Here is an 18,782-nt window from a genome sequence, read left to right on the forward strand (position 1 = left end):
ACAAAAACTACAATATTAAAAAAAAAAATTTTTTTAATTATGTTAGTCTGCAAGTCAATGTAAGTTCAGTTCCAGCCCTAGGAGGCATTCTTCCCTACATCTGTATCATGTGAAAAGTATAAGCACTCAGAAATTAGAACTAAGCTCAACTAGACCCTATTTTAGCCAGGTTTCAGTTGGAGTTAAACAGCATTGCAACTAATAACATTTCCAGGTATTACATACAATCTCACTGTATTACTTCATACTACGTGATTTCCAGACTATTAAAATGTTTGGTGACAGTTTAATAAATCACATTCAATATCAGACCTTCAAAAGTTGTAGCTACAATTTTTAAAACATCATTATTATTATAGTGGAATGAATAACTTACTAACTGAAACTTTTATTTTAAAATAGGTATACAAGAGAGAAAGATCATATAGAATTTACAATGGCTTTAAATTGTCTGGTGAGGTAAATCATAGTCTTGCACAAGATTCCTCTATATTTCACAGTAATCATGTTTGCCATTGAAAGAATGGCATAAAAATAACTGAATCAACATTATTCCAAAAGTTAATCCAAGAACAATAGAATCTAGAAAACTGATTTACTATAAATTAAAAAATCTCTAGCAGAAATTCAAGTGTTTCACGTTTACCGAATAATGGAGTATTCCAAACTAACGTACAATATGACATGGTAGAGATGAACAGAAATAGAGGATAAAGATGAAATTGGATCATAGAAACCATAGAAGAACCACCTTTTCTATCAGAAGACAGACTAATACATATAAACACACATCAAATATATCAGTTACACTTTAAATCTCTTGATAACGTACAAAATTTGAGAGCAGACAGTAACATAAAAATACACACAGATAACAATTAAATTAATAAATATCTTCAGGATAAGCCATATCGATTAAACCCTTTGCTAAAAATACAAAAGTATTTCTATACAAAAATTAACTAGACATAGAATTTTAAAATTATTCATCTGCAACTGTTGCCTGACGCTATCTTGGACATTTCCCAGTTTTCTTTTCTTACAAACATTGAAAATATGCAACTGAATAAAAAAAATTCCGAGAATATTCAAGAAGAAGCTTTAACCTAAAAGAGAATTAGAATTTATAAATACTCGAAGATTCCTAGAGCGGCCAATTAAAAACTAGTGTCAGAGGACAAAGATTGCATTTTGAAACAGTTCAAAAGACTGACAGAGTTCGATCTTGAATCAACATCAGGTGTGCGCGTGTGTGACAGCGGTTCCTTCAAAATATAATTACAAAAAAAAAAAAAACTGATGACAATTACCATATATATTAATTCACTACAAATTATAATGGCTGGCGGCCAGTAATCACTAATATATGACCGACTGGCTGACTGTAACGACGAGATTAAAAGTACAGTGTTCTTCATATGCACAATTTTATTTACTATTGCAGTAAAATGAAATATAAAGTAACCTATTGAGATTGTAAATCGTATAATATCAATGCAGTGCAGTCATTTGTTCTCACAAGTGATTCTAAGAATGTAGTGAAGCACCCAGAAACTAGCAGTTCTCACAGCAATTTCTTCAATGGTTTTTATTATGAATTGATAGATTCGTTCCTACCCATGAAGACAGGAGCCAAGTTATTAGAAAGTGAAAGTGACAGGTGTTTTCATTCATGATAATCACATCTGCAACAAAGGCATGTGTTGTGTTTGGAACAGTTTTAAACACTGACAACACTAACATCACTTTCAATAAACCGTCTACGACACGAATTAGGTGAAATGGGAACCAGGATATCGAATAGGATTCCTCCTTATCAAACAAGCTATCAACTTTCAGAACGAAAAGCAATACTTCAAAACAAAAAAAAAATTTAAATAATAAAACATTTTAACGTCCCGCTACATACATACATATTTCACTACCATAAAACAAAAATACAACCCTAATACTTTACAAAATTCATCAAACCTTATATACATATATATACATATATATATATATATATATATATATATATATATATATATATATGACACCAGGAATTTAGAAGTGAAATGTTTCCAATGATGATATGATGGGGGGGGGCGTTAACAAAAATGTGAGCCTGGATAATAAATAATAAGCAAGGTAGATTGTGATTGATATAAAGAGGAAATGAACTCGTGAAAATGTAAAACAAAATGGACAGAGCGTGTGTAAGTAAAAGCAATAATAAGCTATCCGCCCTGCCTCTTCCTTTTCCGAAGAGGCGCTTTGTTAGGAAAAAATGTCCAATGTTATCCTCTATAGTCGACCACTAAATCTCAGTTTTAATTCCAACGGCGTTTTCCTCACCGCACCTTTTGCAACACTTGCTCTATCTATGGCTTTTTGTGCATATGTGTGCATATATATATATATATATATATATATATATATATTATATATATATATATACACACACATACATACAAATATGCCAAAAGGACATTAGTCATTATCATCAATACTATTTATGTTGCTACGAACTGGACAGAATGGGGAGAATGAATTCCTCAAATTATAACCAAGATAAACAATTGGTAGATAAGAGCAAAAACTGTGAAGAAAATGAAAATTTGGAAAAAAAAAAAAAAAGATCTCTAGAATTGAGTCGTATGCGTATGTGTATAAAATTTACATAAATGTATGTCTGTATGTAATATATACATATACACTCACAGATGTACGGAATAAACTGTGTGTGTGTATGTATGTATGTATATGTATGTATATATATCCCATCATGTCATATATTGAGAGAAAGTGACATATAACATTACACACCTATCTATACATCTTTTACACTCATTACTTGTTTATTCTATAAGGATTCTTTCCGAAACAAGCCAGAAACTGACATGATGATAGAGAGAGGAGAAGAAAAAAGGAAATGGACAGTGAAGAAAGGATTAAAAAAAAAAAATTAAACATATTTTAATAACTACTTTTTTTTGAGTAATGCTTTTTTTTTGTCAGTGCTTTAATAGTTAAAAATAACCGGGGTGTTCTGTTTCTTGTATATATGTAGGTAGGATGTTTTTTTTTTTTAAATATTATGAAAATGAAGTATATAGGAGAAAGAAATGGTTTGTTGTTCTTTTCAGTGGTAGAAAGCGTTTACCGCCATGATAATCTATGGTAAGATGGCGGCGACTGACATCAGTTTCACACACACAAACACATATATATATGCATATACATACACACATACATAGATCGTTGTACAAATGTATACATAATATATACATATATACATACATTACATACAGGCCATCACTATACACAACAATCATGAGACGGTGACAAGTTGCTAAGAGGCAGCATTTGAAAATACCCATCAAAATTAAGTACATGATACATAAATACACACGCATATTTATATATATGTACGCGTACACACAGATTTTCAAGACAAAGTTAAGAAAGGGGACTGATACTCAGTCACTATGAAATATGTGTATATAAAATGAATGTATATGCATGTATGTGTAAATGTATGGTTACGTTTGTGAATATATGTATGATTATATATGTGCATTGTTGTACATATATGTATGGTTTCATACACACATTTTGTACAGATCAGTCAAACAATAGTACAAAACAACTGACCAAAGCTTCATCTTACCTCACTCTCTGTATTTTCAGTACTTTCCTTCGCACTACCTTTCGCATTAGTCGTTTTTGCTGGTGTTTGCTGAAGAGGAAAAAAGTGGGGGGAAAAATGTCCGAATTAACATAAACGACATATTATAATTGTCAGTACAGGGATGAGATCCATGTAAGCATGCTTTCGTTAACAAGATTTCACTAGAGGCAGACAGAAAATTATTTGCGAGCACATTGATTAAAACAGAAATCAATGACTTAATACATTTAATACATGAATATGTTTATGTGTATCTGAGTATTATAATTATATTTGCCTTCCGATATATATATATATATATATATATATATATATATATATATATATATATATATATATATATATATATATGTATGTATATGTGAAACGTATGTAAATGAAAAGTGAGCTATTTCCGCATCACTTCGTGCTTAATGTCATATTTCAAATTTAATGAAATGCATGACAACACAGTTATTCACTCCCTAATTCTTCCATGATTTCATTGCCAATTTCTCAATATTACAATGGAAAAAAGAAACGGAGACATGACATACAAGAATGCAGATATTATTATACATACAAATACATACACACCGTGCATATTACTTATTAACAGAAATGGCTAGACTGGTTTTCTCAACTAGGAAATTGTCTTCAATTATATAACAAACTCCCCAGAAATTAAAAGAACTTTTGATTAATAAATACAAATGGCCAAGTGAAATAGAAAGTAGGTAAGATTTACCATCTCTACTGATGGCATCTGCTTGCTTTCTGCTTCCGAATGGTTAATAAGTTGTAGTACATTACTGAAGGGGAGAAAAAGACTAATTACTTCCTACAAGCCAGGAAGACATACTATGTAGTTAATACAAACATGATAATATTGCAAAAGGAAAAAATCAAATGATGTTTTGCTGATAAATTAACAAAAGAGAGAAAAGCTGACATCCTTTCGTAATAGTACACATGGTTTTAATTCTAGCTGTGCAAGATAGACAGACAAGATTCAGTATAAGACGGTAGACATAGCAGGAAATATTTCCATGGACAATTCATAAGAACGTATACATATACACATACTCACTTTCTCACTCTCTCTTTCTTTCTTTCTCTCTCTCTCTCTCCCACACATACATATATGTAGTATATTATGCGTGTGCGTATGTGTGTTATAGCCGAGTTAGAACAAATAATCAGACTTTAAAACAAAAATGGTTGTACGAGAGCAAGAAATAGATATGGTCATTGGATGATCTAAATTGTGACTGGAATGGAAATACCGACAATGAAGTCCGAGAGACGATAATCTAAAGGAAAATGTTATAATAGAAATGGACACATTTTTTTCATCAGTTCGTCGATAATCAAATCAGTTTTTAATGTGTTTTGCACAGACACACAAATAAATAAATACAAGCAAAAATATATACATATATGTGTGTGTATGCCGTATACACATACATAAACAAAGATACACATACACACTACGTAGATACAATTCCAAACACATGAATAAACACGTACATTTATACATCTATATATATATACATACGTATACAAACACACACGTACCTACATACATATATATATATATATATATATAAATATATATATATATATATATATATTATATATATGATGCTTGTTAAGTGAATAGAAATTTAAAATAACTATGAAACAAAACAAAATGAAAACAACAAATAATTCCGGCTTACCTTTTCTTTTTTCGTTTTGTTAGGCATAATGGTATTATCAGTGATGATTGAGAATACTCAAGACTGTCAAGTGATCTTTTTTTTTCTTTTTTTTTCAATGGAAAAAATATCTCGTTTTATGTAATTCTCAATGTATTATTCACAATAAACAAAAAGTAAACACGATAAATAAAATGCAAGTGAAAAAAAAAAGTAGACAATTTTAATGTAAGACTATCCTCTTCCTGCTTTGTAAAGTATCTATGGTTTGGAAGCAAGTAAAGAACTGCTATAGATACCAAGAGGTGGAGGGAAACATTACAATTAAAGAGTTTCACGATTGGTTACTACGTCACGGAAACAGTGTAAACGTCACTACTTTAAGCTTAAAATGTAATTTACATATACCTTATTTCATTGGATTATCAAATTGTTTACGTAACTATTTTACGTAAACGTCATCGTTTCGTTTCTGATCTGAGTTGATATGTTTTTAATAGAAACATTTAAATAATTTTTTTCTCATTAAAAAAAAAAATTAAATGACCACTTTCATCCTTTTTTTTTTTATTCTCTTGAGAGAAATAAAACAAAACAAACAGAAGCACAGACATAGTTGTGTGGGTGATTAATAAGTTCGCTTCGTAACCACGTGTTTCCGGGTTCGATCCCACTGCAGAGCACTTAGAGTCAATGTCTACTGCAGACCCTTCGGTTCACCAATAATCTTGTGATAAAAATTTTATATAAAGAAACCGCGTCTGACTGATTGTGTGTGTGTGTGTGTGTGTGTGTGTGCATATATATCATCATCATCTAATGTCTGTTCTCCATGCTGACATGGATTGAACTGTTTGACAGCTGAAGGGCAACCCTAACTCCATCTGTCTGTTTTGACATGTTTTCTATGGCTGGATGCCCTTCCTAATACCAACCACTTTGCAGAGTGTACTAGATGCTTTTTACATGACACTGGCAAGGGTGTTTTTACGAGGCACTGACATGGATCCTTTTACATGGCACTACCATGAGTACTTTTACATGGTACCAGCAGCTGCAAGCCAAGAAAACTAGGATCTCTTGGCTGAGAGAGGGATGTAGCAAACATGCATGTATAGGGCACTCCCCATGGGCTGAAAACAGACAAACTGTAGGCAGGAACTTAACTGTGGTTTAGCTGGTGAGCTGGTCCACAGAGAAGGGACTTTTGGTTAGGTGGGACAGGAGTCTGGAGATTTAGATGGGCGATCATACTTACCAGCACAGTGTGTAGCTGATTGAAGTGAAATAAACAATACACTGACATGCTCATATTCTAAATTACTTTCATGTATATCCTAACTAAGCCATAACTGCTGAACCCAAAGTAGAAAATGCAAACATGGCAAGTGATCACTGAAGTGCCTACAATTCTGGCCAAAGCAGGCCAAGGTATGGTTCACACAGGTTGAACCATACAATTCAACATATGGAAGATCACCTCAGCCCAGATGAAGTATTCTTATGTAACAGCAGCACTGCATGAGGACACAGTAACAACAATGCTAGTCATCCTAACCCAACTGTTGGCTACTCACGAATACGCTACTTTGAAACAGAGACTCATGGAAACATTCCAGCTTAGTGACCAAGAAGCGGCAGCCAGGATACTAGATGCGGAAGAATTAGGCAATTCTAAGCCTTATGAGCTCATGGATAGGATGCTGGCATTAGTGCCCTACCATCAGTGAGTCACTTTCATTTTGTTTAGGAAGTTATTCCTCTGTAACTTAGCACCCCAGGTCCAGGATCTCATTACTCAAACTGAGACCAAGGACCTGTGGCAGTTAGTGAAGGTGACTGCCAAGCAATTTTTGTCTGGCAGGGTTACAATCAGTGCCATAAAGTCAGCCCTAAGACATGGTAAAGTTAAACAAGATGATTTGTGTTTCTATTACATGAGGTTTGAGACAAAAGCTACCAAGTATAAGCAACCATGTAGCTTCAAATGTCCTTTGCCATCGGCAACTCCAAGGCCAGCCACCACTGAACCCTCTGGTGGCTGGCAAACACAATCAACTGCTCCTATACATCCACGATCTGAACTCCAAATGAAGATTCCTAATTGACACAGAAGCAGAAGTCAGCATGATCCCAGTATAGGCAAGGGACCTCTGTTATAGAAAGCAAGACCAACCTTTAACAGCCACCAATGGCTCCTCAGTTGAAACATAAGATCACTGCATTCTCTCTCTCCACATTGGCTCACTAGCATACATAATGGGTATTCACCTTCGCTGATGTCCATCAGTCCATTATTGATACAGATTTTCTTCAGGCACACTCACTATTGGTCGATCTTCAGGAGAGATAACTCGTCAACAGCAGCATGTTTGCTGCTATTTCTCTTACAACATCTGCACATTCTGCCCCTTGCATAGCAGCTGTCCCTCAGACTGAGAACGAATTCTCAAATCTTGTGGGCCCCTGCAAATCCCACTACCCTGACATTTTCCAAACCTTCAAACCATCATAGAATGAAGCACCATATCCTTCTACTGGCCCTCCAGTGCACAACTGCACTCATCGACAATCACCAGACAAACTTGCTATTGCAAAGGTTGAGTTTGACAATATGGAAGCTTTAGGCATTGTTCACTGATCAAGCAGTCCCTGGTCATCATCCCTGCATGTGGCACCAAAACTTAATGGAGGTTGGTGGCCTTGCACAAATTATCACCATCTCAGTGCAAACATAACACCCAACCACTAGCCCATTGCGCACATACAGAACTTCTCAACCCAGCTAGCTAGGTGCTCAGGTTTCTTAAAAGTCAATCTCATCTGAGGTTACTACCAAATACTGGTGCAAGACAATGATGTACCTAAAACCACTGTGGTCACTGTTTTTGCACTGTATGAATTTCTATATACACCCTTTGGCCTGAGAAACACAGCACAATCCTTTCAATGCTTGATGGACATCGTGTGCATGGGTCCCGATTTTGTCTTTGCATACCTAGATGACATTCTTATAGCAAGCCAAAGTGTGGAGCTACACAAAAAGCACCGAGTGACTCTTTTTGACAGACTGGAACAATATGTTTTGGTAATGAATCTCACCAAGTGTGTCTTTGGTGTTAAGGAAATTGACTTCCTTGGACATCAAATCACAAGTGCCAATGTTACACCCCTGCCAGAGAATGTGAAATCTATCCTATCTTTTCCACACACCACCACAAGCAAGACTCTGCACCAATTTGTAGGTATGGTAAACATTTATCATCATTTCATCTCCTCTGCAGCAACCATGACAAAACCCCTATGCAAAGCACTGTCAAAAGGGGTTTCAAAAAGATAGGTTGAGTGGGATAGTGCCTTCAAATACACAAAAGAAGCTCTGGCTAAAGCAACCGTGTCAGTATGGACTACATTCACAGTTGATGCCTCCAACACATCTATTGGAGGCTTTTTGGAACCATAATCAGCAGTCAGTGGTGGCTGCTCACCTTCTTCAATCAATGACTACAACCACTTGAATAGAAATACAGCACTTTTGACTGAACTACTTACTAACTGTCCATCTAGGTGTCTGCCATTTTCACTATTTTCTTGAAGGTTGCACTTTCACAGTGTTCACAGACCTCAAACCACTCGCCTTCACTATAAGCAAGCTGTCAGAGCCATGATCTGCATGTCAGCAGTTATGGGCCATTTCTAAATGCACTATGGGTATTCAACACACAACTAGAAAAAGCAACCCAGTCACTGATACACTCTCTTGAACCCCTACTTAACCTGACCCCTACATAGCTTCAACAACAGAAGATCTGGATTATGAAGCTATGACTGCATGCAATCTAACAGATGCCTACTTTATGACCATTACCTCCCATTCTTTGCAGGATGTTCACTTTGGATTCACCAGAACAACCCTACTTGGTAGTGTATCGACTGGGAAGCCATGACCAATCATCCCATTAGCCTGATGCCAGAAGGTCTTTGGTGTCATCCACAAGCTCTTCTACCAAATTCATCTGGCATGGTATGGTCAAGCAAATTGGGGAGTAGTCCTAAACTTGTATCCCCTGACAACAAGCCAAAATCCATCAGCATATCCAAGCACCTCCCATCAGCTCTGAACTCCCATAGACTTGTTTCAGCCACATCAACATTGGCCTCATTGGCCCCCTACCACCTTCATACTTACTGACTTTGGTGAACAGCTTCATTCATTGGCCTGAGGTTATATACCTCCACAGCATGGAAACAAAGAAATCAGCTGCACCTTCATCACAAACTTAATCACTTGTTTAAGTGTTCCAGACAGCATCTCATCCCTTTCAGTCACCCTATGATGGCTCAAATGAAGTGTTACATCCAGGAGACAAATCATTTCAACTCCTAATTGGCAGATGACAAGACACGGTTTCCATCAATTGATTGAAACCGGCCCATTTTGGTATTATCACCCCTGTCCAAGTTGCTCAACCACCAAACAAAGGTCACTTTAGGCAAGTCACACCAACCCCTGACAATGAACAGTTGCCAAAGAGCAGAGCAAACACATATACGGGCAGAGTGGTTAAAACACCTTCCCAGTTCCAATGACATCAACAATTCTGTGGGGAGCTTAATTTAGGGTACTACCCATGGGCTGATAACAAACAAACTGTAGAGAGGGACTTCACTGTGGGCTAGCTAGTGGACTGGACTGCAGAGAAGGGACAATACAGCAACACACTTTCATTCCAGATTATTTTTATGTATAGCTTAGCAAAGCCATATCTGTATGCATGGACAGCTACAATTTCACTTAGCTTGACATGTCTTCTCAAGTACAACACACTGTCAGAAGTCTCGGTCCCTTGTCATCTCCTCTGTGAGGCCCAACATCTGAAGATCCTTTCTCATTTCTTCCCCCTACATCTTCCTGAGTCTGCCCTTTTCACTGATACACTCCACAATTAGAGATCAGCACTCCTTGATGCAGGTGTCCTCATCCATATGCATCACATGACCATACCAACACAGTCTTCTCTCTTGCACACTACATCTGATGCCTTGTATACCCAGTTTTTCTCTCAAATCACTTACACTCTGTCGTACCCATCCAGCAGAGTATACTGGCTTCATTTCTTTCAAGCCTTCATATGTTCTCAGTGGTCACAGTCCATGTTTCACTGCTATGTAGCATAGGTGTTTGTACACAGGCATCAAACAATCTGCCTCTCACCCTCAGGAAGAGGTCCTATATATATATATATATATATATATATATATGTTATGTCACCTATTTGTTACGTCATGCTTTGTATTAAATAATAATCTATAAATGTGGTCCAATCAATTTGTTTGTTAATCTGAGGTTTTCTTCATTTTCTGATTATTTGTATAAATATATATATATATTAATATATTTATATATATATATATATCTGTAAATGTAATATGTGACAATTATTCGATAGCCATGATAAAACTCTGAGTTTTGGATGCCGAGGTGGAAATCCACTCCGCCATCTCTTCAGTTATCCGGCCATCAGAAAAATGAAGAGATGGCAGCGTGGATTTCCACCTTGGCATCCGAAACTCAGAGTTTTATCATGGCTACTGAATAATTGTCACATATTACATTTACAGATAAATTCCTCTATTTACATAATATCGAGGTTTCTTTCTTTCTTTTGGCGTCTTACCGTTTTTATCAATATATATATATATATATTTACAGAGATGTACTTGCATAGCAAGTGATCTGTGGCATCTTACCGTTTTTATCAATATATATATATATATATTTGCAGAAATGTACTTGCATAGCAAGTGACCTGATCTGAGACTGTGTGCTGAAATAAAAACAATTGCAGCATGGAATGTGTTTATAAGCCATTTAAAAACACACAAAACCCGTTAGATTCACTACAGATGCAGTATGGAATTTTGTCAGTGATTAGGTTGTGGTCTCAAAGCAACGAAAATATTTTGGCAAATTAAATTTAAATGTTGAAGTGAATCTAACGGTTTTTGTGTGTTTTAAATGGCTTATAAACACCTTCCACACTGCAATTGTTTGTGTATATATATATATATATAATAAGAACACAAATGGGTTAGGTTCACTATAAAAGTTTCAGGCACATTTTTTTATAGATGGAGTGTTCAATTACATCATGAAAAAAAAATTGACTGAATTCAAAACACAATGATGACTGTGACATGAACTTTTTTGTTACCATTATTTCTGCCTTTGTTTCAATTAATTATTGACTGAAACACGTAAAAGAATAAAAGAATATATATATATATATATATATATATATATATGATGTATGCATGTATGTATGTATCTTGGATTATAAAAATGACATAAAGTACCAGATATTTATTACATAACTCATATACATGAGTGCAACATATTTAAGATTTTACTATTTTTTATGGGTAATTGGTGTTGGTGACCCTCATAATGTCATGAACTCCAAAAGAAATTGCATATGTGGTCAAAGCATGCTTCACCCACCAAAAATCCATTGTTGCAGCCAAAAGAAAATTCCAACAATATTTTGGAATATGACGGGTACCATCCTGAAAGGTGATCCCGAGTGTTGTTACAAACTTTCATGAGTTAGGTGATACTGAGAAGAAAAAATCCCCAGGTTGACCTCAAACATCTTGTAGTGCAGAGAACTGACAAAGTATGAGGTGCACTATGAATGAAGCCCCTTGAAGTCCATGCATCGATTGGCTCAGCAGTTGAATATTTCACAAACCAGTGTCAGTGTTATTTTAAAACAAGTCTTACACTTGTATCCACAGCTAGCACAACAATTGCTTCTGTCAGATAAGGTGCAAAGAAAAACTTGTAGTGATTGGTTTGTCAATAAGTGCAGGGAGGAAGAGGATTTTATCCATCATTTGATCACATCAGATGAAGCTCATTTTAACCTTATTTTGGTGGGTTGTGAAAGTCCTCAAATCATGTATGAATGGCCTTTGCACATTGAGAGGGTTACAATGTGGCATGCAGTAACTTATGCATGTGTGACTGGTTCTTACTTTTTTGAGAATGAATATGGTGCATTTTGTGGATGAACTACTGAGCACTATTTCCAAGTTACAAAGACTTGCCCTGAAACAGATGTGGATGCAACAAGATGGTTTCACTAGTCATACAGTGCAAATGTCAATGACAACTCTTTGAGAACAATTCCCTAGATATCTCATTTCGAAATTTTGTGATATCCACTGGCCATCCAGATCACTGGATCTAAGTTCAATGGGCTACCTCTGTGGGGTTACCTCAATTATAGGGTATATGCAGGAAGGCCTCACGCAGCAGTGGAACTAAAATAAAGCATCTGTAGAGAGATTTCAGCCATTCCAGTAGATATGCTAAACCATGGTGTGCTTGATATGAGAAAGTGAACTCATGAATGTTCTCTTCATGGTGGTGGCCATCTCCTGGATGTAATATTCAAATCTTAGATAATATATTGAACTCCTGTATATCAGTTATGCAATAAATATATTTGGTACTCTACGTCATTTTTATATTCCAAGCTAGAAGCATTATAGCCCATCCTGTGTGTGTATGTATGTATGTATTTCTTTTATTTCTTTTAATTGTTTCAGTCATTAGACTGCGGCCATGCTGGGGCACCACCTTGAAGAATTTTAGTCAAATGAATCAACCCAGTACTATTTTTTCAAAGCCAAGTACTTTTTCTGTTAGCCCCTCTTTGCTGGACCCTTAAGTTACATAAGCACATTGGTTGGTGAGCAGTGGTGTGTTACAGACGCAAAGACACTCCCCACAACACACACACACACACAAATATGTATTTTATATATATATATATGACAGGTTTCTTTCAGTTTCCTTCTACCAAATCCACTCACAAGGTTTTGTTCAGCTTTGGGGTTATAGTAGAAGACACTTGCTCAAAGTGCTAAGCAGTGGGACTGAACCTGGTACCATGAGGCTGGGAAGCAAACTTCTTACTACACAGCTGCACCTGTGTGCATATGTACATGTATGCATAATATAAGTATGTATGCATGCATTTGTGTATGTTCTGCAAAAAACATGTCTGGCCATGGGAAAATGTTACTTAGCTTAGTAACAGTAGAAGGCTAGCAACAGCAAGGGCATCCCACAATAGATCTACCTCAGCACATTCTGTCTGACCCATGAAAGCATGGAAAAGTGGATGTTGAAACAACAATGACAACAATACATTTGCACACAATAGCAATGTCTTCCTGAAACTTGCACCTGCTGTTTAGTCAACAATACTTTTGGCATTCATTTTAGCAACACTGAAGAAGAAAGTTAAGTTGAGAATTAAATGTCAGATGCATAGAGATCATGGACACACAAGGTTTCTAAAAATCAGATGTTATTTGACTGAATATTGATTATAGCTTATGACTGGTACTTAATCTTCAGGAACAAATGATAAAGTTAACTCCAGTGGGGGAATGAAAGACAAACTTAAATATCTAACAAAATTTAACCCAATACTTTTTATTTCAATAAATGTAAAATAGGACATCAAATGGGAGAGGAAAGAATCAGCCATGATATTCATACTAGCATACTTTAAGCAAATCTATCAGTTTTAACAATGTGCCTCACTTATTGTAGATTCAGCAGCATAAGGATGTTCTTTGATTCTTCCATTATCTTCAAGACTTTTTTAGCAAACTTGATATGTTTCTTGAATCAGGTGGCCTTTTTCTGGGTACAGTCTAAGATGTCAGTGTGTGGTCAACAACTGCACTTCCACTCTGGGCTTCATTTCATCCGAGCTTTGTAAGGAATAAATAATTGTTAGGTGCTTAAGTAACTTCTGACCATCAAGAGAAGGGCCAATCATAGGCGTGCAGTCCCAACTACATCAAGGATGCCAGGAGAAATCCTTTGTAATACATTTGGAGGCTTTAGAGTCATGCAGCTTGTCATTAAATGGGGTATAGGGCAATGACGTATTCTTGGTGTGAGTAGTGTATATGCTTATCTCTATTATTAAACTTTGTGAAAGGAATTAAATTCCACAAGCAGATGTTACATTAAGCTTTCATTGAGAAGTAATTTATAAGCATATGAATGATACTACAATTAAACAATATTTTCATGATGTATTCATTATACCTGTAATCAAATTAATGAAATCTTTCAAGTGTAGATAAACTCTTTGTGCAACCATTTTTCTTTGTGCACTTTAATCCATGGAGGAGGGAAAATGATTATATACCTTTCTTGACCTTCCTGACTGATGAGATCAATGATTTAATTCTAGGTAGGAAGAATTTCATTTAATGCTTAGTGTGGTGTCTCCACTGGCACCCTAACAATTCCACACATAACAGTTCAGTGCAAGGACAATTCATCTCAAAGATAATTCAGCACAAGGAAGCAAACACAAGGACAATTCAGGAAAGTAATAATGAAAACAGGTTTTGAGTCGAAACAATTTACTGAAATACTAAAAAAAAATGTCTTTATACAAATATTAAGATCAATTTACTTCTGTAGTTTAATTTGGAAACTTACATTTTGCAAGTATTCCAATTTATCAGCTCAATTTCTATAGTCATTAGCTAATGTCTTCATTGTTTTATGAGTTCTTTGATATTTTGAATGTTTGGAAACATCTTTGTGTCCAGCTCTGAGTTTTAATATCCTTTTCTCTGTATGATCCTGCTCTAGTTTGAGAAACATGATAAACTTGTAAAAGGTTGGATGATTATGACCCAATGATACTTTAAGATTTCGGTGTCACCCTTCTAATGAATTGTTGGTCTTTGATAAACCTGGTCAAAAATACTCCAGAATTCTGCTTTTAAAACAGTATCTCTTCTACGACAGTGGAAGGGGCAACCACACCATGTATCTTCAGAATAATTTGTTAATTCTTCCAATTCCCAAGGCATTACATCTTGCAAAGATTCAAATACTCCACAAATATCATCATCTTGCACAAAAGCTAAGGCTACAAACATCTTACAGTAGTGACAAACATGTTCCTCCCTTATATAAAGCTGAGTAAGATTTAAATCCAGGGTTTTCTTCCATGGCTGAGGTGAAAGAAGTATCCACTTATTTGTATGCATTCAAAAACAGTTGTAAAGGCATTTTAGAAATTTAAAAAAAAAAAGAAAACTGAAATTAAATTTCATATACACATAAACATGATGTGCTGAATTGTCAACACTGAATTGTCAGCTGAATTGTCATGCACAGAATAGTTGGTTCACATACTCCACCACAAGTTCCTGTCATTGTGGTGGGATAAAGGCTTGCATGTCTCGGTGACCCTCAGAGTTATGCCAATGAGGTGCAAGCTCATGATAAGGCTCCCAATGCTACACAGGAGAGCAAAAGATAGAAACCAGGTTAATATGGATAACCTCTTCCCAAAGGGTAAAAATGGGCTTGCATAAAGCAAAACCAGGCAAGTTACAGGAGCATTGAAGACAATTCAAAACCAATGTAACCTGAGTGAGGACAGCCTTCCTTCAGGGAAACATATGACAGGAAACCTCATCTGCATTACACATCAGCCCTGACTTGGAACCCTCATGGGAAGCAGAAGAGAGGAAGCCCTAAAAATAGTTGAAGGTCAGGTCATGGGGAAGAACTGAAAAAGCGGAGATCCAGCAGGAGAGACGCAGAAAATGCAGTCCAGAGTTGAGAACTGGAGAAAGGTCATCGATAGCCTATGTTGAAAAGGGAGTGAAAGGGCTTACATAAGTTAGTATGAGGTCTGGAAAGTGAGACACAACAGGGCTGATAAAAAGGAGAAGCAGACACACCAGGCAGATCTTGATGTTGGAAGTATCCTTCTACCTAGTGTATCATCCATCCACCCAGAGTGTACAAGAGTAATATAAAATAAAGTGTTTTGCCCAAGGATACAATATTCCTCCTGGTCTGGGAACTGAGCTCACAACCTTAAGATCATGAGTCTGCCTAGTTACAAAAAAGAACATTTTCACATCTTTGCCACCATCTTCTCTCTTTTCCGGCATGGGCAGCTTCTTCAGCAAGACATCAGTTTCTGTGCTTCTACCCTACTTTAACTTCTCATCACCAGGCGCAAAGCCACCCCACTTGATACTACAACCCCAGAGGCCATTATAGTAGTGACAGAAGAAACAGATGAGAAAACATTGTGTTTGTGATTCAAGGCCTATGGTCATGTTTATGGTCCAAAGTATGTTCTCTGTGAAATGGTCAAGAATATTTATGTATATAATGGTAGCATTGTCCTAAATGGAGGAACAATATATCATTGTAGTCTTTATTAAACTTTGTAGATGGCAAGCAACCAACTGAAACAAATGTACTTTGTGGTTCCAAGTCTTAGATTTAATTTTGGATATTATATAGGTAGATGTATTTGAGGCTTGAAGGAAATCTATAAAAGACATGTTTTTTTTTTCTTCTTATGCACACCTAGTCTTTTAATTAACAAAATTCTTCACAAGTAAAAGAGTATCAAACATTATGAAAACTTTCTGTTTATTCCTAAATCAGTTATGATAAAGCATACTTATTATCAATGACATTCTAGACCTGACCATCCATTCTCTTTTCTTTTTTCTCAGGCATCGTATACTCTGGACTGCATTATCCAAAGTGTTCCTTTTTAACTCTAGTGATACTAAACCATTTAAGACCACCCATGGTTTTCAAATAAATTTCCTGTTTTTGAGTATCTAAATTAAAACCTTCCTTAAAAATTTTAATGTTTTTATGCTCCAAACACCAGCTCAATAATGACAAGATCGTTTTACTAAATAATCATCAAAACAAAACAAAGACTATACATCTCGACAGAAATATAGCGATAAAAGTATGGTATTAAAGGCAGCAAGCTGGCAGAAACATTAGTACGCCTGGGAAAAAGCTTAATGGTATTCCGTCTGCCATTACATTCTGAGTTCAAATTCCATCAAGGTTGACTTTGCCTTTCATCCTTTCAAGGTCGATAAATGGGGTCGATGTAATCGATTTAATCCCTTTGTCTGTCCTGGTTTGTCCCTTCTATGTTTAGCCCCTTGTGGGTAATAAAGAAATAAGAAATATGGTAATAAAAGTGCTAAAGTGATCTGAATTAAAACCTCCCATCAAAATTCTATGTTATTTCATTTTCCAAACACCAGCTTAAAAACGACAAAGTTATTTTACTAAATCCTTTATTGTTTCCAAAATTAACTGAAACAAAGGTAGAGTTTTTCATATGATGTAGCTGCCAGTTCTTTGCATCATATTTGTCTTAATCTTTTGACATCAATCCACCTGAGACCATCCCTTGTTCTATGATACAAACTTCCTCTTTTAAAGTGATCTAAATTTAAACCTTCCATCAAAATTCCATGTTTATTCATGTTTCAAGCATCAGCTTAAGAATGACAAAGTTAATTGAAACAAAGGCAGTGTATTTCTACAGAAATATGGTAATAAATGGATTGCGATGGTAGGATATAAGTTGAGGGAGATTCGGGTGCTATTTCTAGAAAGCCTTATTATCATACAGAGATCTTATTCTTTACATAAGAAAGTAAAGCAGGCAAGCATTTCCTTTTGATGGTTCCATTTTCATTCCTTTTATTTTCCATACCTGAACTTCCTTGAAACCAAGTAGAAAGGCTTACAGGAGAATTTGATGAGTTTGACTGCTGTGATAAGAGACGAACCTAATATTCTGTACCTTAGCCCTTTCTCTGAGAGTGAGGAAGAGATTCCAAGAGAAATTTTACAAGCTGGAACAAGACTGCTTTTGGGTCCAGGTAGTAGGGGAAGAATATGAGGTGGGCTTTCAAAATTCAAGGCAGCTCTGAAGTTTTTTTTTAGGGAGTGACTTGTAAGATTTTCATAGGACATTCCTTGGCTGTCTGGGGCCCAAACAAATTTAAAGGTTGAACACACTTCTTATAGGCATTACATATATGGGGGTGGGGGTACATGTATTGAGGCATAACCCATCTTCCCCAATACTAGACCACCCTGTCAATCAATGAGTCCTGACTTACACACTACTTCATGACCTCAATAGCATTAGTGATACAAAATGGCACCCATACGCTCTGTAAAGTGACTGGTGTTTGGAAGAGTATCCAGCCATAGAAACTATACCAAAAACAGATACTAGAACTTGATGCAGTCCTCCAACCAGTCGAATCCTGTCAAACTGTCCAACCCATGCCAGTATGGAATATAGATGCTAAACGATGATGATAATGACAATTGTGTGTATGTGTGTGTGTGTGTGTGTAGGTAGGTAGGTAGGTACTAAGCATGCATGATGTATGTACATATGATGCATGTATTTGCATACATATGTACACACACATATGTGTGTGTATATATATATATATGTGTGTATGTGCGTGTACGTGTATCTATCTATCTATCTATCTATCTATCTATCTATATACCT

The 18,782-nt window shown here is 35.9% G+C and overlaps 1 protein-coding gene across 6 annotated transcripts in view; it reads right to left on the reverse strand.

Annotated features, from left to right (window-relative positions):
- The window catches only part of LOC115222478 (serine/threonine-protein phosphatase 2A 56 kDa regulatory subunit delta isoform), a 115,412-nt gene extending 109,724 nt beyond the window's left edge, over positions 1 to 5,688 (reverse strand). For 3 of the 6 annotated variants that reach the window (XR_005003180.1, XM_029792702.2, XM_036511605.1), the window contains exons 1-2: positions 5,374 to 5,687; positions 3,653 to 3,721 (exon numbers count right to left, since the gene is read on the reverse strand). Coding sequence is in view for 5 of the 6 variants with exons in the window: in XM_029792702.2 (XP_029648562.1) it covers positions 3,653 to 3,721; positions 5,374 to 5,400 (96 nt within the window). In the remaining variant the exon portion in view is untranslated. Of the gene's footprint in view, positions 1 to 3,652; positions 3,722 to 4,400; positions 4,746 to 5,373 lie in introns of those variants that run through there. The other 3 variants (XM_029792700.2, XM_029792701.2, XM_029792703.2) reach the window with 3 other exon arrangements.
- Positions 5,689 to 18,782: the final 13,094 nt, after the last annotated feature.

Source organism: Octopus sinensis, linkage group LG20 (genome assembly GCF_006345805.1).
Source record: "Octopus sinensis linkage group LG20, ASM634580v1, whole genome shotgun sequence".
Taxonomy (NCBI): domain Eukaryota; kingdom Metazoa; phylum Mollusca; class Cephalopoda; order Octopoda; family Octopodidae; genus Octopus; species Octopus sinensis.